A 23,637-nucleotide genomic window follows, 5' to 3' on the forward strand; every position below is an offset into this window, starting at 1 on the left:
TTTGAATCCTTGGGCAACCTTTGTGTACATAGCAACAATTTTTTATTTTAGTGCCATTTACTTTTTAAAAATTATCATATCAATTACTCCATTTGTCTCGATTCAAAATACTTTTTTTTTATATCATTTTTGTATGTCTTATTTCAAAATATCTTTTTCATATTTTAGAAAAAATAATTATGCACTCGTACTAAAATATTTTTAGCTTTTAATTAAATTACAAGCATATTACTACACATGCAATTATTTTATAAAAAAGTCAAATAACAAAAATATCAAAATTTGTTACAAACTTTAAATAACTAATAAAATACAATTATTTTCCTGTATGTGATGACCTTGTGGTGTGGAGAGTGAACTCTGACACCTACCGGTTCATCTGACCTTTGAGAAGGGACTGAAAGAATATTAATTTTTTTATTATTAAAAAAACTTTAGAACTCCAAAAGTTCCAACTTTTTTTTGTCACAATTTCATAGGGTTAACATCATAAGTAGCACATCAAGCTTCCTTGTACCTGTGAATCATCGATCACATTTTAATTGCTTTGTTGAAATCAGTCGAAGAATACCTTAGCATGCTTTTCACGCCTTTTATCAAACCCATCAAATCATGGTCTTAATTTCTCATCTTTCCACATAAATTAAATTAAATTTCAAATATTTTTTTAATGGAAACTAAATAATGGAGTAGTAATAATTAAAAATGGTGGAAGTAATCGAAGGTTGTGACTCTATATATATCCCTTGTAAGTAATTCCCAATTATTACAACCACAATATCCTCTCGTCTTTCTTTATTTCTTTCTTTCTCTACCATAAAAATCATGTCTTGCATGAACAATCTTCACATCCAATCGAGCATTTCCCCAATTGGGAAAAACCCAAATTTGGGAAATGATAGATTAATCAAATTTAAAAATGTTAACTATGAGGGTTCTGCTATGGGGAGCCGTTCAGTGGCAACTTCTCCTGCAGATTCATCGAATTTTAATGCATCAAGAAAACGAAATTCCGGCGACCTTAAACTGATCGACGAGGTGTCGACCACCGGAAAATTCGGCAGGTTCGGCGGCGTGTTCGTGCCGGAGACACTCATCACTTGCTTGAGGAAGCTCGCCGCCGAATTCAATCTCATTCTCCACGATCATCAATTTCAGGTGTGTATTAATTCGATCGAACTTAATTAATTGATTTTGATTTTGTAATTTGGGGAAATGTTGGTTAATTTAATTGCAGAGCGAGCTCGCGGCGGCGCTGAGGGACTATGTCGGCCGGGAGACGCCGCTGTACTACGCGGAAAGGCTGTCGGAGCACTACCGGAACGGCGCCGGCGAGGGGCCTGAGATTTACCTGAAGCGGGAAGATCTCAACCACGGCGGCGCACACAAGATCAACAACGCGCTGGGGCAGGCGATGATCGCGAAACGGATGGGCCGGCGGCGGGTCGTGGCGGCGACCGGCGCCGGGCAGCACGGCGTCGCGACGGCGGCGGTGTGCGCGAAGCTCGGCCTGGAGTGCACGGTGTTCATGGGCGACGCCGACATGCTCCGGCAGTCGTTCAACGTCACTCTGATGAAACATCTCGGCGCCGAATTAAAATCCGTCGGAGGAACGTTCAAAGACGCGACGTCGGAGGCGATCCGGAGCTGGGTCGGCGATTTGGACGGCGGCTACTACCTGACCGGCACGGCGGTGGGGCCGCACCCGCTGCCGAGCATGGTCCGGGAGTTCCAGTCCGTGATCGGAAAGGAGACGCGCCGCCAGGCGGCGGAGAAATGGGGCGGCCCGCCGGACGTGGTGGTGGCCTGCGTCGGAAGTGGGTCGAACGCCCTCGGAATATTCCACGAATTTTTAACCGACGAGAATGTCCGCCTCGTCGGCGTGGAGGCCGCCGGAACCGGAATCGACGGCGGCCGGCATTCGGCGACTCTGGCGAAAGGGGAAGTCGGCGTTTACCACGGCGCCATGAGCTTTCTGTTACAGGACAACGAAGGACAGATCGTCGTCCCGCATTCGATCGGCGTCGGGTAATTTATTTAATCTCGTTTTTTTATTAATTTCTACACGTGGGTATACATACAGTAATTAACATATGTATATATATATATATGTGTGTGTGTCTGGTATTTATTACAGGCTGGAGTATCCAGGGGTAAGCCCTGAGCTGAGTTTTCTGAAGGAAATTGGGAGAGCTGAGTTTCATACAGTCACTGATGAAGAAGCCCTCCAAGGTACGACGTCGACGACACTACAATTTAATTAATTAATAAATTATTCATTTAATATTCCCTATGTTCATTTATAAGCATTTTTAAACCATTAGAGTTTTTGTTATAAAATTATAAATTTACCTTTTATTTTATGTATTAAAAAAAAGAATAAATAAAGTAAATGCTAGAGTAAATTCTTTGTATAAAGTAAAAATAAAATAATAAAAAAATATAACATTAATTTGTGGAAGTGGACGCAGTGGGTATATATTAATTGATAAATGATTGCTACCGGTGAATATTTGCAGCGTATGGGCGTTTGTGCAGACTGGAAGGGATAATTCCGGCGCTGGAGGCGGCGCATGCGGTGGCGCATCTGGACAGGCTTTGTCCGACGTTGCCCGGCGGCGCAAAGGTGGTGGTGAATTGCAGCGGACGTGGCGACAAGGATGCCGCCGCCGTCATCGAATTATTATCATCGACAACGTAGTAAAATCGTAAATCCATTCCAGATTATTGACTTTAATTTAGAGAATATATGTAGTTATAGAAATTAGAAACCTCCAATATAAATATACAATGTGTAAATCAGAGAATATATTGTATAAATACCTATAAGTGTAAAATAATATTTATATAGGAGTATAAAAATATCATCAAATATTATTAAAATACATAAACTAGAAAATGAAGATTTATTTAATTACCAATATTTTAATATTCAACCAAATAAAAAGACTATTTCCAAACATATCCTTAAAAGTAAATGAGTGCATAAATTTTCAATATAATAATACCAACAGAATCAAATAAACAAATACTAAATATAGTTGACGTATGCCTAAGTAGATGTTGAATCACATCAAAGAATATGTTGTATTATTTGATATATAAAATAAACATTGCTTATTGTTATTTAATAAACAATAATATATATATAGAAACAGGCAAACAGCATTTCCTATCTCAAGATATAAATTTCTTGAAGAAATTTAAAAAAATATATTTATTTATTAAATTATAAATATTCCACAATAAAGGACAGGTTATTTTTGTTATTGCGCATCATGACATTGATCAATAAATAACTTGTCACAATGTAGCCTATTTTGTTAGAATAAAAAGTCTATAGATATAAATATTTCTCCATCCCTCCAAGATATGGTGATATGATAATTTTAAAAAAATATAATTGATAAATAATTAAAAATATATTAATAAAATAATTATAAATTAAAATTAAAATTGAAATAAATGATTGATATAATTAAAATTTAAAATTTTTAAATATAATTAAAATATGTAATTTTTTAAAAAAATAACACGTAGGACGGATAATATCTGTTACGTATAAGAGCTGTTACGATTAATTTAATCTTGTTGCTTATATCTGCACCACATTTCATTTAAAAATATATTTTATTCAATCATAAATATTCCACAATAAATGGCAGATTATTTTTATAACTGCGTATCATATTCACATTTATTTATTATGTAGCATGTTTTAATACATACTAACTAACTGCCACAGGTCACAAATCTGACACGTCACAATCTAACATTCATTGCAGACTTAATTCAGAAAAGGGCAAAAAATTTGGATCCAACAGTTACCAGGAATTGAACCCGACGTGAATCGAACACGCAACCTTCTGATCTGGAGTCAGACGCGCTACCATTGCGCCACGGATCCGAGTGATGTATAATCGAAATATTAAATATTTGTACCAAGATTTAAGTCACCGTAGGATACTTCTACATCAAATTTTTAAAAATTTATAAATAAATACAATTAGGCATCAGATCAGATGCAGATCTATTTTATCTTAAAAATCCCATGCAAAACTGGATAATATATGCACTTTACACAGTCAACAGTATGCAAGGATGCAGATGAAACACAAGAATGCAACGGTCGAAGACGACGACCGATTTAAACATATTCATTCTTGTCTTGTCCAGGTTTCCGAGAGTTTGCCGGAGCAGATACCTGAAGAACTAATCAAATTCTATTGTTCATCCACTGGCGGAGCAGCAAATCGGACGTTTGCAGGCCTGGCTGCAACAACTGGCTCATCAGCAAATAATGATCGAATGAATGCCGGGGTTTTCAGGGGTCTCCGACCAGTCATTCGTGGGTATACATCTTCAAGAAAATAGTAGGCGTGGCCGGCTATCATTCCCTGAACCAGATTGAAAATTTTTATGGTAAATAATCACAGACTAACAATTCAAACCAATGCAGGGGTAAGAAGAGCCATTGTATAAATCATAATACATTTTTTTCGTCAATCAGGCCGTGGATTTCTACTCACAACCAGTTCGTGTATAACCAAGATCGATATTTTTTCATTTGTATCAATGCTTGGAATATGGCATCCAGAGCAATGTGCACAAACTAAGAATTTAACAATTTAACATACCAGAAGGTCAACCCATGCGCTAGCACCGACAAGTACGGAAAAACCAAGAAGAACCTGCAGAGACATCGCACAGGTTACAAGAACTTAAGGGAAACTAAAACACATGTTTCTGAGGAGAAAATAACATCAGGGAAAAGATGTTGGACGTAAAAGTCACTCACCCATGGCAAATATCCAGCTGTGAAAGTAAACAGACCCAAAAAGCTCATGTGGATGAATGGGTTCTGCTTGCTCCACACATAAACCTGTAATGCAATCGAAAAACATGTGAAGGAGAGGAAGTAAAACAGTATACGGAGATACGTTCAAATGATTTCACAAGTGAGACCACTACACATAAACCAACCATCATAAACGTGAGTGAATTGCTGAGGAATATAATCTTTGCAAACGACTCAGATACATAAGGAATCATCCCTCCAACAAGTACAATGCCGGTCAAAACGGTAGCGCCAAACAACAGCATATAGAAGAAATCTGCAGTCCTCCCACGAAAAGTATTCTCTTCAAGAAGCTTGCAATAACGAGCAAGAAAGAACATGTGAAACAAGAAATCCAAGTCTGTAAAAGAAACAGGTGGAAGGTGTGTTACATAAAGGATTAATCCTTCTCTGGACAAACTACACGTTTCTCATTTTCGTTCATTTGTATGTCTAAATCCTATATATGAATGATGGATCTGATAGTATATCAAACTAATGATTACTTTGTAGGTATATCAACAACATTAAAGTTTGATTACAAATGTATTTATGGAAGAAAAATGACCAAACTTAGAGAAACACACTCAATTAAACTAAATTAACAACCTTATCACCATTCTCCTCCTCCAAACCAATCAAACATTTGTGACCGAACAATTTCTATGCCAAATTAGTAAGCATTACATAAGCAAAAGTCTAAAATTGTGAGAATTGAGAATTAAAGAAAGTAAAAGCAAGATGCCATGATAGTTAAATGCCCCATATTAGTATACAATTACTCAAATATGGTATGAAAAAACTCATTCTAGTTCATGATTGCAAGTGACTACACTGAAGCAATTGTTGAAAGGATAAATAAGACCATTACCCATCTTCCTGAAGTACAAGAAGTTGGTAATAACGCGCCAGACCTGGTATTGCTTGACAACGAGCTTCGGATTCAAATACAAATCATATGGAGTGATAATCTGCAAAAAGCAACGATACAGATGAAAATTTCTAGAGTTAACTCTGCTCAAAAACAACTAAAAAGGAACAAAAAAGAGTCCAATTTTCCAGCTTCGAATTGAATACAAATCAATGGAAGTGCGCATGGCGGCAACAATCACCCTATCAATAGAAATCCAATCAAACTAATAATCAAACAACCACCACTTCACAGCAGAGGCAATATAAAAGCAATCTAAGTTATCTAAACCCTCCGGAACCAACCAAAACCTCAATTACAAGAAAGCCAACAACTATTTCAAACCAAGAAATGATTAACAGATTGGCTTAAAAAAGGGGCAAACATATTACATCGAGAGAGCAGCCAATGGTGGTGACAATGGCTGCAGTGAGATACGAACGCGTGATGATCGGCATCTGCTTGTACCATTCTTCCACAGCTTGAGCCATTCTTATTTCTCCCAAGATATCAATCCAAAACGAAATACACGAAACCCTAGCCCTAATTTATTTTCAAATTTGGGGATTGCTGAAAATCAGCAAAGCCAGAATGCTCAGAACGATTTAGGATTCCACAACGACTATAACGCCCAAGCAATTGAAACCTCAATAATAGTAATTAGGCAAAATCAATACTAAAATCTCGACTGGCACACATACATACACCTGCAAATATATATAGAGAGATGCACGTAAACAGACAAAAACATATGCTTGGAAGGTGGGTTGGTGGACACGCGCAAGTACCAGTCGTGTGTTACACGTACCAATGAGATGTTCCATTAACGCTGACTGGCCAATGAAAACGAAAGCTTTCGCAGTGGTGATGTCATTAAGGTGTTTTTTACCCTTTAGAATTGACAAATGACATTTCAAAGTCGTACGTTGGAGCCTCTGGAAAGGGCATTTTCGTCATTTCATTACTCTTCCAATCGTATACCGCCACCATCCTCGCATTTGCATTTAAATTCAAATTCAAAACGGTCAAAAAAGACACTACACATTGCTTCTCTCTTCATTTTCTTACCATTCACAGAGAAACACTCCCAGCATTCAAGATTCAAGAAACTAAGGAGAAGATCTCCGATGATGGAATCGAGAAAACGGACTACCACGTCCACTCCGTATCCTCCTTCGCCATTGCCGGACCCTCCGTCGTCTTCAATCTTCCGAGACATTTCCAATTTCAAAACCCCTAAAAGACCCTCGAAATTTTCAAGTTTCCAGTCTTCGCCACAGTTCTTCACTGCCAGCAAGAACACCCCATTTTCCTCCTCCCGGCGTTGCTTCAAATCATCGGCTTTGAAATCGAAGGCGGCTCGTAGGTTGAAGGCCTATGAGCTAGAGCAATCCAAATCTGCGCGGAAGGTTCAGAGTGAGAAAGAGAAATCGGTCAAATCACTGGCTAGGTCACTCACTGTGTGGCTGAATTTCTTGTTCGAGAACCCTGGCTCGTGTGGCTGTGATCCAGCTACCTTCACAGGGGAAACTGATGGTTTCGATTTGAGTTTAGGTGGAGGAGTGAAGGAAGTGCTGCTGAATAATGGGAAGAGGGAGAGTGTGCCGGGACAGGGAGTTGGGATTGATGGGCCATGGAGAGTCCCCAAGAGGCAGAGGGGCTTGTCCTGGAGGATGGAGGGGAGTGATGAAGGTGGAGACTGTGAGCTGTCGAATTTCAAGTTCTTGGGGCTGAGAGCTTCTTTGGAGGAGATATGTAGCTTTGAGGATTTGAAGGATCGAATGAGGATGTATTTGAGCCTAGGAAATTGCAGAGATATTTTCAAAACCATGGATGGAGTGACAAAGGTTCGGTTTTCTTGATTGTCCATCTACTTAAATGTTCTTTTTCATTTAGTCTACATATTTTCAACTCTAATTGTGCAAAATTGATGATGTTATATTTTATGCTCATTCGATACTAAGTTGGTTCGCCCTATTTGAAATGTAGAGGAATTTGCTTGAAAGAACATTTTTCTAGTGCTGTTCTGATGATTCGGTTTATGAGATCTTGCTCACCTGCTTTACTATGCATTGTCCTTTTCCATTTCTTTTATAATTATTATCTATTGCAGAACATCGATGAAGGTCGGCTGAGAATGAAGGCTAGTTGCCCCATAGTGAGTGACGTAGCCATGAAGGAGAAAGCCATTGGAATTCTCATGTGTTACGACCCCATTTGGCTAAGAATTGGTTTATACATAATATTGGGTGGCGATCCCTTGTTGCCGAATGGTGACGTGAGTTCTGAGCATGAAAATGCATTCTTGAGAATGGTTCTTGAAAAACAGTTCTTATCGCACACTGGTCTAGCCAAAGCTCATGCTTATAACAAGAAAGTCGAGGGCTTGTACAGACCAGGTTACTATGAAACATTAGGCAATGTCATATTGAAGAGATTCTTATTGCTTGTTATCATACTGGACCGTGCAAAGTCGCAGACAAGTCTTCCCCTTAAATATGGTATAGATGGAAAGGATGGTGGATCTCCTCCTCTGTTCACTTTGAAAGCTAATGCTAAATCGAGCCGCCAAGTTATTAGTGGTAATATAACTTTCTATTTGCACCACTGTATAAGTGATGTTTGTAATATTATAGTACTTGCAAGTTTTTCGACTGACTCTTTTCTCCTTCCTCAAATTAGATTTTTTATCTTCGGAAGTGATGCATGGGGAAGGCAATATTCTAGCACATCTGTTGATTGTTGGATATAGACTTACATACCAGCAAGTAGGTTATTTCTCCAGTATAATCTTCACATTAGGTTCTACTGATAGAAAGTTACCGACCTCTTCACTTTTACTATCGTCTCTCCCTGTATCTTTCTCATCAAAGAGTTTAACTCCCTTGTAAACTTCCACAAAATTTCTTTTTCACTTGCACAAAAATCACTCACTTCTCTTTCATCCTACAGAATCTTTTGATCGAATATGACTTCAAAGTCACTGATTTATTTGAAGACCTTCGGAATGGCATTCGACTTTGCAGAGCTATTGAACTCTTGAAACACGATCCTTCCATTCTCATGGTACAATTGTTTACACCATACGTTAGTTTTCTTATATATATGCATATATAAATTGGTTTAATGTGTTGTAATGGTTGATTCTTTTGCTGCGCAGAAAGTGGTAGTTCCAGCCGACAGTCAGAAGAAAAGTCTCACTAATTGTGGCGTTGTACTGGAATATCTCAAGCAAGCGGGCGTACCGTTACTTGATGAAGATGGGACAGAAATTATTGCAGAGGATATTGTTAATGGAGACAAGGAACTCACACTTTCCTTGCTCTGGAACATTTTTATACACCTACAGGTGTGTTTAAGGTTTAACTTTGTGCTTTTGCATTTCCTTTACCATTAAAATTGGCATTATTTAAGTAAATCACTACCATTTTTGCAGCTGCCACTCTTAATCAACAAATCACTTTTGTTGGAAGAAGTTTCACATATCCAGGGAGTTGCTTCGGTAAGATTCTGTTATATTTGTAGGTTCTATTACTCCTTGTAAAGGAATTAACACCCCTTTGTATAACAAGCATAAAATTGATGTCATTAGATGTGGATGCATGTGGAAAAGCTCTAATAATGCTTATGTCAAATAAGATTCTTGTCGATCTATAAGTAAATTTTTCTCTCTAATTTATGTCTACATTGTATTGCAGGAGAATGTCAATAACCAGACACTCTTGGATTTGCTGCTTAGTTGGATTAAGGTGTTGACTTAGCGAATATACTTGTATTAAGCTTTTGTGCATGTCTTTTCAAGTGTTCATTGTGCAAAGAGCGAGTGAGAAAAACCCAATGTTCATCACTAATATACTTTCTCTTCTAAGGGGCAGTTCAGAAACCAATAATGAGTCAAGTAGGCAGAGAAATAACAAGTCCACTATCATATTATCTCGCCGGTTTTGGGGAAGAATTCATTAGATATTGAGCTAATATGTTAGAAGTTTCAATTGGAAAATATAACCAATGTCCTTAATAGAGTTACTAAGAGCTAATCAAATTAAATATCATTAGAAAGCTTAGCATTTTACTGGTGTGTAAAAATGGGTGACAGGAGGTTCATGGGAAGATTGAAGAAAGCAAGTGAGCTTTTTTCTGATTCGTGCATTCAACATGTTGCATTTACGACAAATTTATTTTTTGCAATACATCCTTACTAACTGTGAAAATATTACATTCTTCCTCAGGCAATCTGTGAAACTTATGAGCTGAAGATTGACAGCCACTCTTCCCTGTTAGATGGAAAAGCCCTTTGGTGCTTGCTTGATTATTACTTCCGTAAAGAACATGACTGTTCGTGTTTTGTTAAGGTAATAGCACACATTCTTTTTGTTCTTAAACTTTTTCACTACAAGTTCGAAGGTAACTTCCCACACCTCTTATCTTTAGCTTAGTGTCCTACAATTGAGCTGAATTCATACTTGTTCTTGGGATGATTTTCAGGAACCTGACGGAACCAAGACTGAAAATTCTATCATGTCAGCAATTGAATATACAGATGCTGTGCACAACTTCATACTTTCTCAAAAATTAACATCTTTGTTAGGAAACTTTCCAGAGGTAATCATATCTTCACTTTAGCAGTAGTTATTGGATGTTGGCATTACGTACCAAGCTAGCAAAGATATATATTAGATCCCATATATTTGATGTTTCACTTTCACACAGATCGTCAGCTATAAGCTTTTTGACAGCTATGAGCAAAGTGTGGTTGCTCATAGTGAGTTGGTCTTATTCTGAACTTCTATTAGTCTTACTTGTTTGGATTAAGTGAGAATAGTGACTACTCGTCGTAGGCTATAGATAGTGCATGATAATTATGCTCTACCTATAATATTGCGATGTAATTTATTGAAGAAGTCTACTGACAAGAATCAATCAAGTTAAGGTAACTTTGTTTATGTAGATTAGTATTATAATAGAATGATATCTGCCTGCAGGTTTTACAAGTGAGTGACATACTAGAACACAATGGTGCGTGCAACGGGCAGAGTGTCATCGTACTCTTGGTGTTTCTAGCAGTTCAACTACTCGTGAAAAGAAATTTGGTAATGCTAGGAAGAAATTAGTTTACAAAACTTTGTCAGCTGACACCTGAAGATCATGGCTGCATTTCCTTTTGCAGGATAAGTTAAACTTTCACAAATTGCTGGGTTTTGGTTGCCAACCATCGAACAGCAGGCGCAGAAGCACAGATTGGAACAATGAAAAAGGTCCCACTTACGAAGTGTTACATTTTATAATCTACACTTAAGTGAAAGAACTTGATTATGATTATATGTAAATGGTCGTTGTCGCCTTGATTCTTGTTGAGAAAAATGCATAAGAGATTTAGGTCCATGGAGTGGTAAAAATTCGGGCGTGGTAACATTAGCGTTGAACAGAAACTTGATCAGTATAACTGCAGAACTTCAGAAAATGGTCATATAAAGCATCATCTATTTCATCATTCTACGATTTAACTAGAAGTGATTGTGGATGTGAATTTTCTCTTTACTGCAGATCCGGCAAGAGATTTTAAGGCTATAATGGCTTGGTGGCAAGACATGGCCAAACAAAATGGAAAGTGTAGTTTAAAGCCGGATAGCAGAAACGATAACTCTGTTCAAAGAGGTATCAACCTAATGATTTTAGAGGTTTATTGAAGAAAGTTCTCTCATTACATTTTTGTGCATTCTACTAATGTTTTGGTTAAAAATATAATGATCTGATCTGAAGTTATTTTGTGCATAACTGCATATAGATTTAGTCCTACCTTTCTTCGATATATGTTGATCTAAATTTATTTTGTCTTTGCTATTTGTCACCTTTTTTTTATATCATTTGTTAGATGTTGGGTAGTTTAAAAGTGTTCTTTTTGGTGCCAGAAAATGCTGCAATCATTATACAGTCTCACTACAGAAGCCTAATAGCTCGTCGAAACTACAGAAAAGTAACAAATGCAGCTCTAGTGTTGAAAAGTGCGATATTCGCTTGGTTATCAGAGAGGAAGAAGAAAACATTTGTCGAGGAACTGAGAGCAAGTAGTAAGCCGTGCTCAATTTCCTGTTCGAATTTCTTTTGAAGCAACTATGACTTGAAATTTTTGTAACTCTTTTCTATGGCATCTACTGATTAATGTTGAATGAACAATGGCAGGGATGAACTCGGAAAATCTTCCCATGTACGTCGCGCTTATGGTTGACAGACATCAGTTTGTCGACTTAAAAAGATCGATCTTAGTTATTCAGCAGGCGATAAGGTCTAGCATTGCTAGGAAGCATTATGAAGAAAGAGCCATTTGCAATCAAATGCACAATGCTGCTATGGTCATTCAAAGTTGTGTAAGAGGTTGTATGGCGCGGTCTAATTATAGACAAAGAATCATTGCTAATCTTCAGACATCAGCGGCAATCATAATCCAGCGTTCTTGGAAAGATCACATCATGAACAGACAAATGCATATTAAGAACTCGGCCGCAACAAAAATTCAGAGCAACTATCGTGGTTGGGTTGTGAGGAAGAGATTTGCATCGAAGAAGTCGGCAATAAGAACAATTCAAAGGAGGTTTCGCCTCAGAGTGGAATATCTATCTGCTGTCGTTGTTCAATCTCATGTCCGCGGATGGATGGCTCGTAGACGAGCAAATAGAGCTTTGCAACAGCTCGAATCCGCAGCAATCAAAATTCAGCATTCTTGGCGAGGCTACCTTACCAATAAACTTATGTGTCAACACTCTGCTGCAGCTAAAATTCAAAGCCAATATCGTAGCTGGATAAATAGAAAGAATTTTACGAGCAAGAAACAAGCAGCGACGACAATTCAAAGGAGTCTACGATGTTTAAGAAGCATAAAGAATTTCCAGATTCACCGAGAGAAACATTTATCTGCTATCATCATTCAAGCTCATGTTCGCGGATGGATTGCTCGAAGACAAGCGAAACAAGAAAAGAATCTCGTAGCTACAATTCAGGTACCTTGTCCTATGTACCATATTTTTTTTCCCTTCGAAAACCAGAAGTTTCATAGCTTGATCAAATGTAAAGTTTTCTCTACATGATCATTGTTGCAGAGGAAGGAGATCGCGATCCGGAAGAATTCTGCTATTAAGATCCAAAATGCTTTACGCGGCATGAACTGTCGCAAGGAATTCTACTCTCAACGCCGTGCTGCAGTCGAGATCCAAAGCTTCATCAGAGGGGAGAACACTAGGAAAATACTTATCGGTAAACATCCCCCACTGAAGAAAGAGAGAAATCGCGGCCTACGAATCCATTCTTTTTTTTTTTTTTCGAGAATACACTTGTTTACTACCTAATCGTCGAATGAATGCAGTCACTAAATCAGGAGCTGCCGAGCCTGAATCGAACACACTTCTGCAGTCTGCGGTGAAATTGCAAAAATGGTGGAGAAATGTTCTGCAAACTAGAATAATCTCAAGGTCAGCCATGGTCATCCAATCGTGTTACCGAGGATGGCGAGCGAGAAAATTGGCAAGGAGAGAAAAGCAGAGTGTCGTCGTGCTTCAAGTAAACCCCTCGACTCCTTAATTTGATCGAATCTCTTTCGACATCCTTCGTTCTAACTAAAACTACGCATCAACATTGTCGCAGTCGTATTGGAAAGGCTACCTTGCGCGCAAATACGCGAGAGCGCAGCTACGCGACCTGCGCCTGCGAATGCAAAAGTCTGCTGCAAACATAGATGACAACATGCGCCTAATAAACAGACTTGTCGCCGCAGTTTCTGAACTTTTGAGCATGAGAAGCCTCAGCGGCATTCTGCATACGTGCGCGACTTTGAGTAAGCATTTGAGATCTATTATCCATCCATTTTCGACATACATACGCGTATGTATCATTATTTCAAATTAAAACAGATATGGCGACCGAGCTTTCACAAAAATGCTGCGAAGAGCTCGTTAATGCTGGAGCCATCGCGACACTGCTGAAGCTAATCCGTTCGGTGAGCAGGAGCATACCTGATCAGCAAGTCCTGAAGCATGCCCTGTCGACTCTGAGGAACCTCGCTCGTTTCCCACACCTTGCAGAAATATTGTTAGATTGTCGCGGAAGCGTCGAAACCATTGTTTTAGAGTTCCTAAGGTTCGTAGAGAAATTACGGATCTCCATTATTGGTTGATTCCATAATCAATTTTAAACTTTTAGATAAAATGATCGTATTTTTGTTCTGTTAGGAACAAAGAGGATGGATATTTCATAGCGGCGGACCTGCTGAAGAGAATGTGCGCCATCGAGAAAGGCGCGAAAGCTATCGGCAAGTCGCCGGCGCTTGTGAAGAGGCTGAACAACATTGCCGAGGACTTGGCGAAGAAGGCTGCCGCTGCCGGAAAGGACAAAAGGAAGAAGGAGGCGGCAAGGGAGATCTCATTAACAGAGAGAAGATTAAAAGAAGTTGTTGAGCTCCTCAAAATCATTACAAAAAACTGCTGACAATCTGAATTTGATCGATCAGATCATTCATTCCCTTTGGTTTCTCGTGTTTCAGTTTCGCTCATCATGTAAACGTTGTGTTTATTTGGATAGTATTGAATTTGGATTGAACTATATGAATTGACAGTATGGTAACACCATATCATATAAAAGTAAAAAAATAATACAATATTAATATTGATATAATAAAAATTATGACACATTATAGGAATAGACAACGCAGCTTTTATTTTTACTAATATAAATGTATTAAATGGCCTGAAATTTTCATTTACGCTGTAGCCCATCCTATTGTTGCCACACTATCATTTGATTCTTTATTTTTGATTTTATTTTATTTTTTATAGTGAGGATAAAATTATAAATAAAAAAAATCAATAAACATTTTAGGGCGGGGTAGCAAAAAAAAAATTAATTTTGGCTACGTGTATATAAAGGGCGGCCTTCTCATCGTGTCGCCGTCTTTGGTTTAGTCGTTTGGCGTACGGTTTACCCTAATTTAGGGTACCGCTCGATTTCTCCCCGCCGTCAACTCTAGGGTTTTCAAGATGATGCAGCCGCCGTCTAACATGGTCCCGCCGCCGCCGCAATACCAACAGCAGCCATCGCAGCAGTGGATGCCACCGCCGCAGCCGCAGCAACAGCAGCCCCAGTATCAGGTTCTTCCGCCGCAACAGCTGCCCCCCGCTTCGTACTACTACCAGAAACTGCAGCCTCCGACCGGCGCCATCCCTCCGCCGCAACAGCAGCCGCAGTATACCCAGTTGCCGACGAGTCAGGCGCAGCAAATACCGGATGATGGGATACATAGTTTGTGGATCGGAGATCTGCAGTACTGGATGGACGAGCAGTATTTGTATAGCTGTTTTTCCGCCACCGGCGAGGTGATTTCGTAGTAAACACTTGTTTGGATGAGAATTTTCTGTCTGATCTGACCGCTTAATTAGCTTTTCTTGAATTTGATTCCTTTCTATTTATCCTGATTGCTTAATTAATTCTCTTTTCTTAAACCTGATATCTTAATTCGATTTATATTGTGTCTTCTTGGATGAGGAAGGAACTGGAGTTCCACCCCTTTTCCATTTCTATTCAAGAGTTCTTATGTGCCCCTTTCTGTATGTACTTAGAATAATTCAATTTCTTGGCAATTTTTGGTTTTTATATAGCAATTTATGCTGTCTTATATCATTTTTGTTCTTTGATTTAGTTGGTTTCTGCTAAAGTCATCCGTAATAAGCAAACTGGCCAATCGGAAGGTTATGGATTCGTTGAATTTTCCAGTCATGCTGCTGCAGAAAGGAACCTTCAGACATACAATGGCACACTAATGCCTAATGTTGAGCAAGCTTTCCGATTGAACTGGGCATCAATGGGTGCTGGTGAAAAACGTGATGACGCACCAGATTATACAATATTTGTGGGAGATTTGTCAGCTGATGTAACTGACTACATGCTTCAAGAAACTTTCAGGGCGAATTATCCTTCAGTTAAGGGTGCAAAGGTTGTTACAGATAGGGTAACAGGACGAACTAAGGGTTATGGTTTTGTTAGGTTTGGTGATGAAAGTGAGCAATTACGAGCTATGACGGAGATGAATGGAGTGTTTTGTTCCTCCCGACCGATGAGAATTGGTCCCGCTGCAAACAAACAAAAAGTTGGTAGTCAGACCAGAGGTATGACAATACACTTATTGAATGGCTGGCTTATTAAGCCAAACCTGATGAATCTATTGTTTGTGATTCACATCTTTGATGTTGCTTTCTTACAATCTGGTTGTTTTCATTATGCTGATTGGATTTTGTTTTGGAATAACCTTCTTTGTCCGGGAATTCTATCTAAAGTTGGTTTCTTTGATTTGTTGAACATGATCATAGCTTAGAGTAATTTCTTCCCATTATTTAAGGCCTTTTCGGTTCTAAATCAATTAAACTTAACCAGATAATCTCATAAAAAACTCCGGTTGTCTCAAAGCAGGGTGTCAGGAGGCTCTGCCATATATGGGCCTGGAGCCATATCAGCTGAAATGATAACCCTTTTAGTGCCTGGTTTTGTGTAGGTCAGTTTTATGTTTAATGTTATATATTTTTGGTTCTTTAAGGCATTAATTATGCTACAAATTTATTTATTTTTTTCTGGTCCTCTTCCAGTCCTTTTACTTTCCAAGCACCCTATCGATTTAATTTCCATTCCACTTTACTTTGTCCTTTTGGTCTAGAGTTATTACTTAGATTACTTTTTGTTCCAATCCTTTTACTTTCCAAGCATAATCACTGGATCTACTGTTTGAAGAAGGCACGCAATGAAAATTTGGCGATGCTCCGAGTACAGTGAGAGTCCTTATTTCACATAATTCTTCCATCATTTGTGCAATACCCTTATGATCTGTTCTATTTTTTGTAAGATTTTTTCTTTTTTCTTTTCCCACCAATGGTCACATTCTTTCCCTCTTGTAAGTCGTCAAACATAGTAGGTGGAATGTTGGTTTACGCCACATTGTGGTATGTAGTTGTTGTGGTGTATAAGGTGTGGTTATTGCTGAGAGACACACTGAGACAAGGAAAATAAATCCCTGTCTTGTCTGTTGGTGAAACCGAAAAAAAAAATGTAGGTGTTTGTTATTGCACTATATACCTGGCTTGTGATTGGCATTCCTTGAAATTAATGTGTTCTTTTTAATTTAATTTAATATTTTATATTTTGTGTTTTAGATTTGAGCTTTAGTTTACAAAATATTTTGATATGATGTCTTGTGAGACGGAATAATGAATCTTTATTGGAGATTATGATAGTTGAATTTTAGAAAAATGAAAAAGAAAAAAGAAGTGTCAAGTAAACAAAGCCTAATACCTTCTGGAGATTGCATGTTTTCTGTAGGCTCTCATTAACCATTATGGTTCAATGGTTACGATTCTAACAAAAGGAAATATTTGTTTCAGTCTGCTTTTCTTCATTTTCCTTGAATGGAGGTGAGTTATGGGTCGTCCTGCCATATGGATTCACATTATTAGATAAAGTTCTCGTTTTAGTAATATGTTGAGCTCAAACCCTATTTTTCTGCACCTCCTGTCATTGTTGCATGCTCTTAAAGTGCTTATGTGACTCTTTTGCCTTACAGTTGATGCCTGCTAGTCTTGATTACTTACGCTTTCTGTGGTTATTCTTTATTTCTGTTTTACTATGGAAGAAAGTGTTCATTTGATTCATGATTTATGTTACCTGTCCCTCCTGTAAGTGTCCACCTCTCACCTGTGTTTGTAACAGGTTCAGCCTCATATCAGACTTCCCAAGGAAATCCAAGCGAAGATGATCCAACTAACACAACCGTGAGTATAATTCTTCTGCAAACTTATAAAGATTATGTTTTGGCTGCAAACTTATACATATTGTGTTTCTATTCCAGATCTTTGTTGGGAATTTAGACTCTAATGTCACAGATGAACATCTAAGACAGGTTTTTGGACAATATGGACAGTTGGTTCATGTTAAGATACCTGTAGGTAAACGATGTGGCTTTGTCCAATACACTGACAGGTAAACTTGATGTTACCCGCAGTTTATCCCTTGATTTAGATAACAAGAAACCAAGTACAGCGTTCTTATGGTTTCATACTTTTATGACACCAGGACCTGCGCTGAAGAAGCTCTACGCTTATTGAATGGAACAATGTTGGGAGGACAGAGCATTAGACTTTCATGGGGACGTAGCCCGTCTAACAAACAGGTTCAGTATTCGTGGTGCACTCTTCAAGTATGTTGATGATGACAGATTCTCAATTGTCTAAATTTCTTTTCAAACCTCAGGTTGACTCAAACCAGTGGAATGGTGGTGGATATTATGGGTATGCCCCTGGATATGAAACCTATGGGTATGCTCCGGCAGCACAGGATCCAAATTTGTACTATGGGGGCTACCCTGGATATGGAAACTATGCACCACCTCAACAGCAGCAGCAGCAGCAGCAGCAGGCTATGCAACATCCTCAGGTATACTGCTGACAATTTTTTGCAAGTTTATAACACTTGTGGCTTGTGTGCTGATATAAGTCCTATCTTTCACACTTACACTCGTTGTTCTATTGTGTTTTGAACACCTTACAATGCAATGCAGTTTCGGCTTTCTTACTTTGCATGATTTGATGTTTTGAACTTAGATTCTTCTCATTTAGTCTCCACATAACATGTCAGATAAATATCAGTTATATGTGCACTTCATGCTGGTCGACATTATTTCTTAATTTAACTATGATGTATATTCATTACCAGTTAATTAGAGGTTATAACAATCAAAATTTTATTGTGCAGTGATGGATCGATTGGGCCAGCTTCTAAATGTGATGTGATGGATGTATCGATCCATAAGTACTCTTGTGGCCCTTGTCTTTATGACTGGTGTTAGGTGGATAGTGAGTGTTTCGTATCTGAGACTTAGACAGACATGCTTGTTGAACTGAATTCAGCTTTCTTTGCTTGCTCCCTTTGGTACTGGTTTACAGAAATAGAGGGGGCAAAAACTTACCTTTCTTGGCACTGTATGATGACTCTAGAGGGTTCATAAAGTATGCCTGCTTGACTTATCTTTCAAATTTAAGCTACATGTTCAAGTATTTGAGGTTCTTCATTTTAGATCTGAGTATTTGTTGCTGCTGTTTTTTTGTGATTAGTTAAACCGACCACTGCAGATTAGAAATTTTCTCCAATTCATCTCATATGTTTTCTGTCATGGTTCAACTTAGAATACCATCAATTTTGGTCTCTTTTCTTGTTTTCACATGTATTAAGCTGTTGTGGTTTTTGGTCTAAATATCTATTGTTTGTGGACCAAGATATTTGTTCTTGAATTTTTACACTACAGTTTGTGCTTGTATGAGTGTCATTTTACATTAGTTTTTGTATAGTAAATTTAACCTTCACAGCGATGCATAGTTGTAAAGAAAGAAGCACAAGAGTATTAGAACGGAATGACTAATTAGATAACCGTCAAAGTGAATACGTAAGGAAAAATCTGAACGTGAGCCTAAAAATGGGCCCAAAAAAATTCTGTGCCGGCCCAGTCTGACCTGGTTGAAAAATCATGTAGAATCTGGGCCTGTAAAAATTAGACTTTGTTGGCCCAGTTTGATTTATTGATAATATTCTAAATTTAATTACTTCTCAAAATATATTAACAAATATATAATATAATTTTAAATTTATCATATTTTACATAGCAACAATCAAGGTATGAATTCTCAAATCGTATTTTTCTAATAAGTATACATATATATATATATATATCTATATATATTATCATTTTCTAAAGGGTTGAATATAGCTTTTAATAATAAGTTGAGGACAATAATCTATATCTCTATATAAATATAAATATATATATTCACAACTATTCTATGGAATGTCAAAACTCTATACTATATTAGTAAGTAGTAACTTAAGATCTCAACTGCAAATAGTGTAAAAACATAAACATAAATGAGCTAAAAGAGCAGTGAAATAATCTAAATCTGCATAAACAAGAAAATAAAGCTGAGAAGAAGAAGAATACCAAACTAGGCACACGTGTGGCCATCCACGTCGATACTCAGCCTAAGAAATATCACCACCGCAGCGACCATGGGGCTCTGCAGTAGGCTGGACAGCATCCGTAAGAACAAAATCCATATAAGAACTCATGCTCGTTTGCTTCCCCTGAGCAGCGCCGACATTCACATTTAGATTCGACTGCGGAGTAGCAAGCTCCAAGTTAGTTTCTTGAGGAGCCGAAAAGGACTTGGTTTTATCCATGATGAAATCCGGAGATGTTGGCAGAAAAAGAGGATTTCCAGATACCAATGCTTGGTGGTACCCGACATTCGGATTATTCTTCAGTCCATTGAAGGCTAAAAAATCATTTCTTTCGCTGCTTTGTGGCCTTATCTGCTGCTGCTGTATTGGTTTCTTTTCATGTATAGAAGAAGACAGGTCTAATTTAAGGTTAGGGCTGCTCGGATTGCCAACGGCAACCATATCGCTCGAATGAAAATTAGTAGTATCTATGCCTTTCTCCAGTTGGGATTGATCGGCCAGAAGATACTGAGGAAAGTTAACATCACTGGTTCTAAGTCCGCCGAAATAAAGATCTGTTTTTGTAGCTTGATCGGGAACAGAAACTGCAGGAAGTTCTTGCAGCTCGATGGCAGGGGTTTGCTGCTGTCTATCATGAACATACTCTCTTGGCCGATCCATTTCGCGGAAAATAATCTTATCTTGCTGAATACCGAAAGGATTTGAATCGAGGTGAAGCTCCACATTGGAATTGTTGTTATTCTGTCGGTTATGAGCCAAGAAACCCTGTCCTGGCGATAGCTCTGCAGCTCTTTCACCACCTTCGGGTTTCTCGGCATGAGATAAACTACTGCTTGTTGATCCTGAGACCATATCTCCCATGGCTGCTGCTGCTGCCATGTTTTTCTTGGAACCTTCATCGTGCTGTTCCAACATTCCGATGCTTGTAGGATGAAGAGATGGAGACTGTTGGCTGACTCCAGTGGGTGGAGATTTTGGAATCGCGGCAGTCCCTTCGCCTCCTCTTATATTAGAACTTGAATTAGTCCTTAACATGATCGGTTCGGTAGCAATAAAGTTGGAGAGGTTCCCCACTGAATATGGAGTCACCGGAGGAGACAGGGAAGGCAAAGCAGGGTATCCTGCCGTAGCCTGCCCAAGAACTTTCTCGTGTTGGGAATTCATGGTGCCACTGATCTGACTGAAATTGTCGTAAACAGGGACAGGTATGTCTCGTCTGTTATACATCTTAGCTTGTGGGGCGACGTCATTTGCAGCTGTAACAGGAACAATCTTTCCAGGCTGAAATACCACTCCCCTGAAAGGTGTGCTGCTGTTGCCAATTCTCACAGACACAAAGTATCCGGCGTCGAATGATCCCTCAATGACGCCATAGATCATGCTTCCGGCCAGCCCATCAGCAATACCATCTTTGGAATCGGGCTCTTGTGCTTTTGCAGCACTATCAGGGTTGGAATATCGAACTTCGGCATGCTGAGTTTTCAAAAGATTAGCACTTTCCGGCGACTGTAAAGTGCTTTGTCTGAAAATGTTGCTATCCTTACGAGGACGGCCACGCTTGCGCTTGGCTGGAAGGGTTATCGATACTTCAGCCATAAAAAATGAAGTGCTGGAGAAAATAAAGATGTCGAATCAACTTCGCCCTACAAAAAGGTTGCATTTATTTTCAAGATGAATTCAGTTTAGACACTGAAACAGAGACATTCTTTCGTTCTTTGGAAAGTTCAGATAGTAACAAAAACCATGAAATCTGATAATTCCTCAAAAGCTTCCAATGGAAGAACATGGGCGTACCTTATGCTTCACCTGCTTAAATTAACATTTGATGCCATAGCTTTACAGCATTGGAAGCCTCGAACATGACATGCTCTGCATTCTAATGTAACATTTGCAAAATTGTTCAACATCAATGGCGTGAAACGACTTGCATTATCAACTACTAGGAAATAAATCATCTGTGGAAGAACAGAGATAGAGATATGCAAAAACTGCACCAAAAAGCATCAGGATGAGCAGAGATTTTCACCTCATGTATTATATTCTGCATCCATTGATTGTTCGAAGCCCCCTCGGGGGAGATAGACTCCACCTATCTGCATCGTGCAATCCCACAAACTCCATCAATCATCAATAATTAGTTAGTAAATCCACGCAATTCGATTACATCCATCTAAATCGTCCAACAAAAACACATAATTATACACGGATCAACATAGATTGCAGAAACCCAATCATCGGAGAGGAAAAAAGGTAATATATCCATGCCCTAACTTCTATGACAAAACTAATTCCATTAAACAATCAATTTACTCGCCTGCGTAAGGCTTCGAATTTTTCAGGATGAAATCCAATATATCGCTCAACAAATTGGATGCCGCTTCGCTTCGCTATTTACCGGAGGAAGTTGTAACGAACAAAGAAGATAAGTAGAGGCAAGAGACTGTGCTTTATTAATGAAAGAGATGCGTAGAATTCAATTGCGCATATTATATAAAGTGCAAAGGATTGAAATGGATGAGGAATGAATGATGGCAAACCCAAAATGGTGGTGCTATGCAAAGAATCAGAAACTTCACCGCAAATGTCTCTTCCCCCACATACGTTCCTGGCGCATTTTTCGCATCTGAACCGGAATTTAGGGTTCCCGTTGGTTGGAGCGAAGCAGACGAAATTTTGATGGAGCAACGTTGCATCGTGTGATTCCATTGCTAGTGTCTCAGCTGGAATGGAATCATGGACACAGTCGTGGAGCGATTTTCTCGTAGCCCGTCGAATCGTTCTTCCCCTACATTTCATAAACCTTAATTCTAAACCGCAGTTTAGGGTTCCTGATATATTTACTTTTTTTATTATTTATAAATTTCTATTTATATTTTTAAATATTATTGTTAAATAAGAGTGCATATGCATGAAATACTTTTGTTATGTTAAAAATTATGACACGTAAATGATTATGGTAATGATTGATTAATCAGTGTTTCTCAATCTATTTATTTTGTCTGCTTTCAATCAATTTATATGTTTTTTTTTCAGTATACTTTTTGTTTGAATAAAAAATATTTTTACATTTTCTCCGATATTATTATTTTTTTTTTTTATTAAAAAGTATATGAGGTTAGAATAAAAATATCTATTTTTAATCATTTTATTTAATTATACTATTTCTCTAAATAAAATATTTTTTACTATTGAGAGTAGATGAAGACAGTATAAAATATGAATTATTAAGGTTTGTTTGTTTAGTATTTTGATTTGAATTTTTTTTTTATTTTATATGAGTTATAAAAAATTATTAATATAAAAATAATATTTGATATTGAATGTTGATTTTTGTAAAAAAATATATTTATATTTGGAATACAGAAAAGAAAATTGTGGTTAAATTAATACAATAAATATGTGTTATGTAAACTCATATAGTTTGAATTAATTATCAATATGTTCACTCATACTTTACTCGTGGCATGAGATCATGACAATACGTGTTTTGTATGACTTATTGTCATATATTGTATATTATATTAATATATATTTCATGTTGTTTGATTTATATTTATGATTTATTAATTTATATTTCATGTTGGTTAATCTCAAGTAATACTACTCAATTAAGTAATGTTGGTAGTTGTTTTAGAGGGCGTTCCCTAACAACTTGTACGCTCCTCAATGATATAATTGTTTGACGATGATGTGTACTGGTGAATAGATCAATAATCGATGATCGGTTGGGGGATTTTAGTCGAAAGTGACGAACAAACAATTAACCGAAGCTATTGATTTGGCTATATGATTATATTGTGATGCTTAGAACCATGTTCAAGAAATCCCACTTCATTGATGTGTGCTATTAAATGAG

General features: G+C 38.0%; 5 protein-coding genes and 1 non-coding gene across 12 annotated transcripts; 3 read left to right on the forward strand and 3 right to left on the reverse strand.

Annotated features, from left to right (window-relative positions):
- The first annotated feature begins 757 nt into the window (after window positions 1-757).
- Window positions 758-5,340, forward strand: LOC127249773 (tryptophan synthase beta chain 1-like). 3 transcript variants are annotated; one of them, XR_007838483.1, is made up of 6 exons: window positions 758-1,158; window positions 1,238-2,028; window positions 2,138-2,232; window positions 2,520-2,697; window positions 3,786-3,914; window positions 4,177-5,340. XR_007838483.1 is itself a non-coding variant. In XM_051272760.1 (5 exons), exons 1-5 carry the CDS (start codon window positions 826-828, stop codon window positions 3,756-3,758), a joined length of 1,410 nt encoding a protein of 469 aa, XP_051128717.1. In that variant the 5' UTR covers window positions 758-825; the 3' UTR covers window positions 3,759-4,047. The 3 variants fall into 3 exon arrangements, 2 of the variants coding, with proteins under 2 accessions (XP_051128717.1, XP_051128716.1); XM_051272760.1 differs by lacking the exon at window positions 4,177-5,340 and having other exon boundaries at window positions 3,746-4,047; XM_051272759.1 differs by lacking the exon at window positions 4,177-5,340 and having other exon boundaries at window positions 3,786-4,047.
- On the reverse strand, window positions 3,836-3,907 carry TRNAW-CCA (transfer RNA tryptophan (anticodon CCA)). The gene has a single exon. It is a non-coding gene; the product is annotated as a tRNA-Trp (tRNA).
- On the reverse strand, window positions 4,122-6,449 carry LOC127249774 (derlin-2.2). The gene is made up of 6 exons (XM_051272761.1): window positions 6,140-6,449; window positions 5,709-5,808; window positions 4,984-5,198; window positions 4,799-4,882; window positions 4,638-4,691; window positions 4,122-4,397 (listed from the first exon to the last, which is right to left on the reverse strand). The coding sequence occupies exons 1-6, from the start codon at window positions 6,236-6,238 to the stop codon at window positions 4,224-4,226; spliced, it is 726 nt and encodes a 241-aa protein (XP_051128718.1). The 5' UTR covers window positions 6,239-6,449; the 3' UTR covers window positions 4,122-4,223.
- A 351-nt stretch (window positions 6,450-6,800) lies between these two features.
- On the forward strand, window positions 6,801-14,350 carry LOC127249473 (uncharacterized). Of its 2 annotated transcripts, none has more exons than XM_051272258.1 (19): window positions 6,801-7,594; window positions 7,861-8,329; window positions 8,430-8,515; window positions 8,700-8,813; window positions 8,908-9,096; window positions 9,184-9,249; window positions 9,446-9,496; window positions 9,977-10,099; window positions 10,233-10,349; window positions 10,730-10,837; window positions 10,915-11,002; window positions 11,292-11,402; window positions 11,657-11,815; window positions 11,928-12,742; window positions 12,842-12,995; window positions 13,105-13,298; window positions 13,383-13,572; window positions 13,649-13,874; window positions 13,967-14,350. In XM_051272258.1, exons 1-19 carry the CDS (start codon window positions 6,875-6,877, stop codon window positions 14,220-14,222), a joined length of 4,236 nt encoding a protein of 1,411 aa, XP_051128215.1. In that variant the 5' UTR covers window positions 6,801-6,874; the 3' UTR covers window positions 14,223-14,350. The 2 variants fall into 2 exon arrangements, with proteins under 2 accessions (XP_051128215.1, XP_051128216.1); XM_051272259.1 differs by having other exon boundaries at window positions 11,657-11,812.
- A 315-nt stretch (window positions 14,351-14,665) lies between these two features.
- Window positions 14,666-18,845, forward strand: LOC127249999 (polyadenylate-binding protein RBP45-like). Its single transcript, XM_051273133.1, has 7 exons — window positions 14,666-15,106; window positions 15,430-15,895; window positions 17,484-17,545; window positions 17,623-17,753; window positions 17,847-17,943; window positions 18,024-18,206; window positions 18,525-18,845. The coding sequence occupies exons 1-7, from the start codon at window positions 14,771-14,773 to the stop codon at window positions 18,525-18,527; spliced, it is 1,278 nt and encodes a 425-aa protein (XP_051129090.1). The 5' UTR covers window positions 14,666-14,770; the 3' UTR covers window positions 18,528-18,845.
- Window positions 18,846-19,612: 767 nt separating this feature from the next.
- Window positions 19,613-22,720, reverse strand: LOC127249996 (uncharacterized). 4 transcript variants are annotated; one of them, XM_051273130.1, is made up of 4 exons: window positions 22,358-22,720; window positions 21,808-21,874; window positions 21,576-21,657; window positions 19,613-21,390 (listed from the first exon to the last, which is right to left on the reverse strand). In XM_051273130.1, exon 4 carries the CDS (start codon window positions 21,375-21,377, stop codon window positions 19,803-19,805), a length of 1,575 nt encoding a protein of 524 aa, XP_051129087.1. In that variant the 5' UTR covers window positions 21,378-21,390; window positions 21,576-21,657; window positions 21,808-21,874; window positions 22,358-22,720; the 3' UTR covers window positions 19,613-19,802. The 4 variants fall into 4 exon arrangements, with proteins under 4 accessions (XP_051129087.1, XP_051129084.1, XP_051129086.1 ...); XM_051273127.1 differs by having other exon boundaries at window positions 19,613-21,424; window positions 22,358-22,719; XM_051273129.1 differs by having other exon boundaries at window positions 19,613-21,424; window positions 21,576-21,874; window positions 22,358-22,719.
- Window positions 22,721-23,637: the final 917 nt, after the last annotated feature.

Source organism: Andrographis paniculata, unplaced genomic scaffold (genome assembly GCF_009805555.1).
Source record: "Andrographis paniculata isolate CXL003 unplaced genomic scaffold, ASM980555v1 Contig36END, whole genome shotgun sequence".
Classification (NCBI taxonomy): Eukaryota; Viridiplantae; Streptophyta; class Magnoliopsida; order Lamiales; family Acanthaceae; genus Andrographis; species Andrographis paniculata.

What these genes read in the sequence shown, in the direction of transcription:
- LOC127249774 (XM_051272761.1), bottom strand. Translation starts at nt 6,238, where the DNA reads ATGGCTCAAGCTGTGGAAGAATGGTACAAGCAGATGCCGATCATCACG. An exon ending in CTTGTACTTCAGGAAGATGG is followed by an intron (nt 5,199 to 5,708) that starts GTAATGGTCTTA and finishes TTTCTTTTACAG; the next exon opens with ACTTGGATTTCTTGTTTCAC. An exon ending in CAGCTGGATATTTGCCATGG is followed by an intron (nt 4,692 to 4,798) that starts GTGAGTGACTTT and finishes ATGTCTCTGCAG; the next exon opens with GTTCTTCTTGGTTTTTCCGT.
- LOC127249996 (XM_051273130.1), bottom strand. Translation starts at nt 21,377, where the DNA reads ATGGCTGAAGTATCGATAACCCTTCCAGCCAAGCGCAAGCGTGGCCGT.
- LOC127249473 (XM_051272258.1), top strand. Translation starts at nt 6,875, where the DNA reads ATGATGGAATCGAGAAAACGGACTACCACGTCCACTCCGTATCCTCCT. An exon ending in CCATGGATGGAGTGACAAAG is followed by an intron (nt 7,595 to 7,860) that starts GTTCGGTTTTCT and finishes TATCTATTGCAG; the next exon opens with AACATCGATGAAGGTCGGCT. An exon ending in AGATTGGAACAATGAAAAAG is followed by an intron (nt 11,003 to 11,291) that starts GTCCCACTTACG and finishes TCTTTACTGCAG; the next exon opens with ATCCGGCAAGAGATTTTAAG.
- LOC127249999 (XM_051273133.1), top strand. Translation starts at nt 14,771, where the DNA reads ATGATGCAGCCGCCGTCTAACATGGTCCCGCCGCCGCCGCAATACCAA. An exon ending in GTTTTTCCGCCACCGGCGAG is followed by an intron (nt 15,107 to 15,429) that starts GTGATTTCGTAG and finishes TCTTTGATTTAG; the next exon opens with TTGGTTTCTGCTAAAGTCAT. An exon ending in TTTGTCCAATACACTGACAG is followed by an intron (nt 17,754 to 17,846) that starts GTAAACTTGATG and finishes TTATGACACCAG; the next exon opens with GACCTGCGCTGAAGAAGCTC.
- LOC127249773 (XM_051272759.1), top strand. Translation starts at nt 826, where the DNA reads ATGTCTTGCATGAACAATCTTCACATCCAATCGAGCATTTCCCCAATT. An exon ending in TCCACGATCATCAATTTCAG is followed by an intron (nt 1,159 to 1,237) that starts GTGTGTATTAAT and finishes ATTTAATTGCAG; the next exon opens with AGCGAGCTCGCGGCGGCGCT. An exon ending in CCGCATTCGATCGGCGTCGG is followed by an intron (nt 2,029 to 2,137) that starts GTAATTTATTTA and finishes TATTTATTACAG; the next exon opens with GCTGGAGTATCCAGGGGTAA.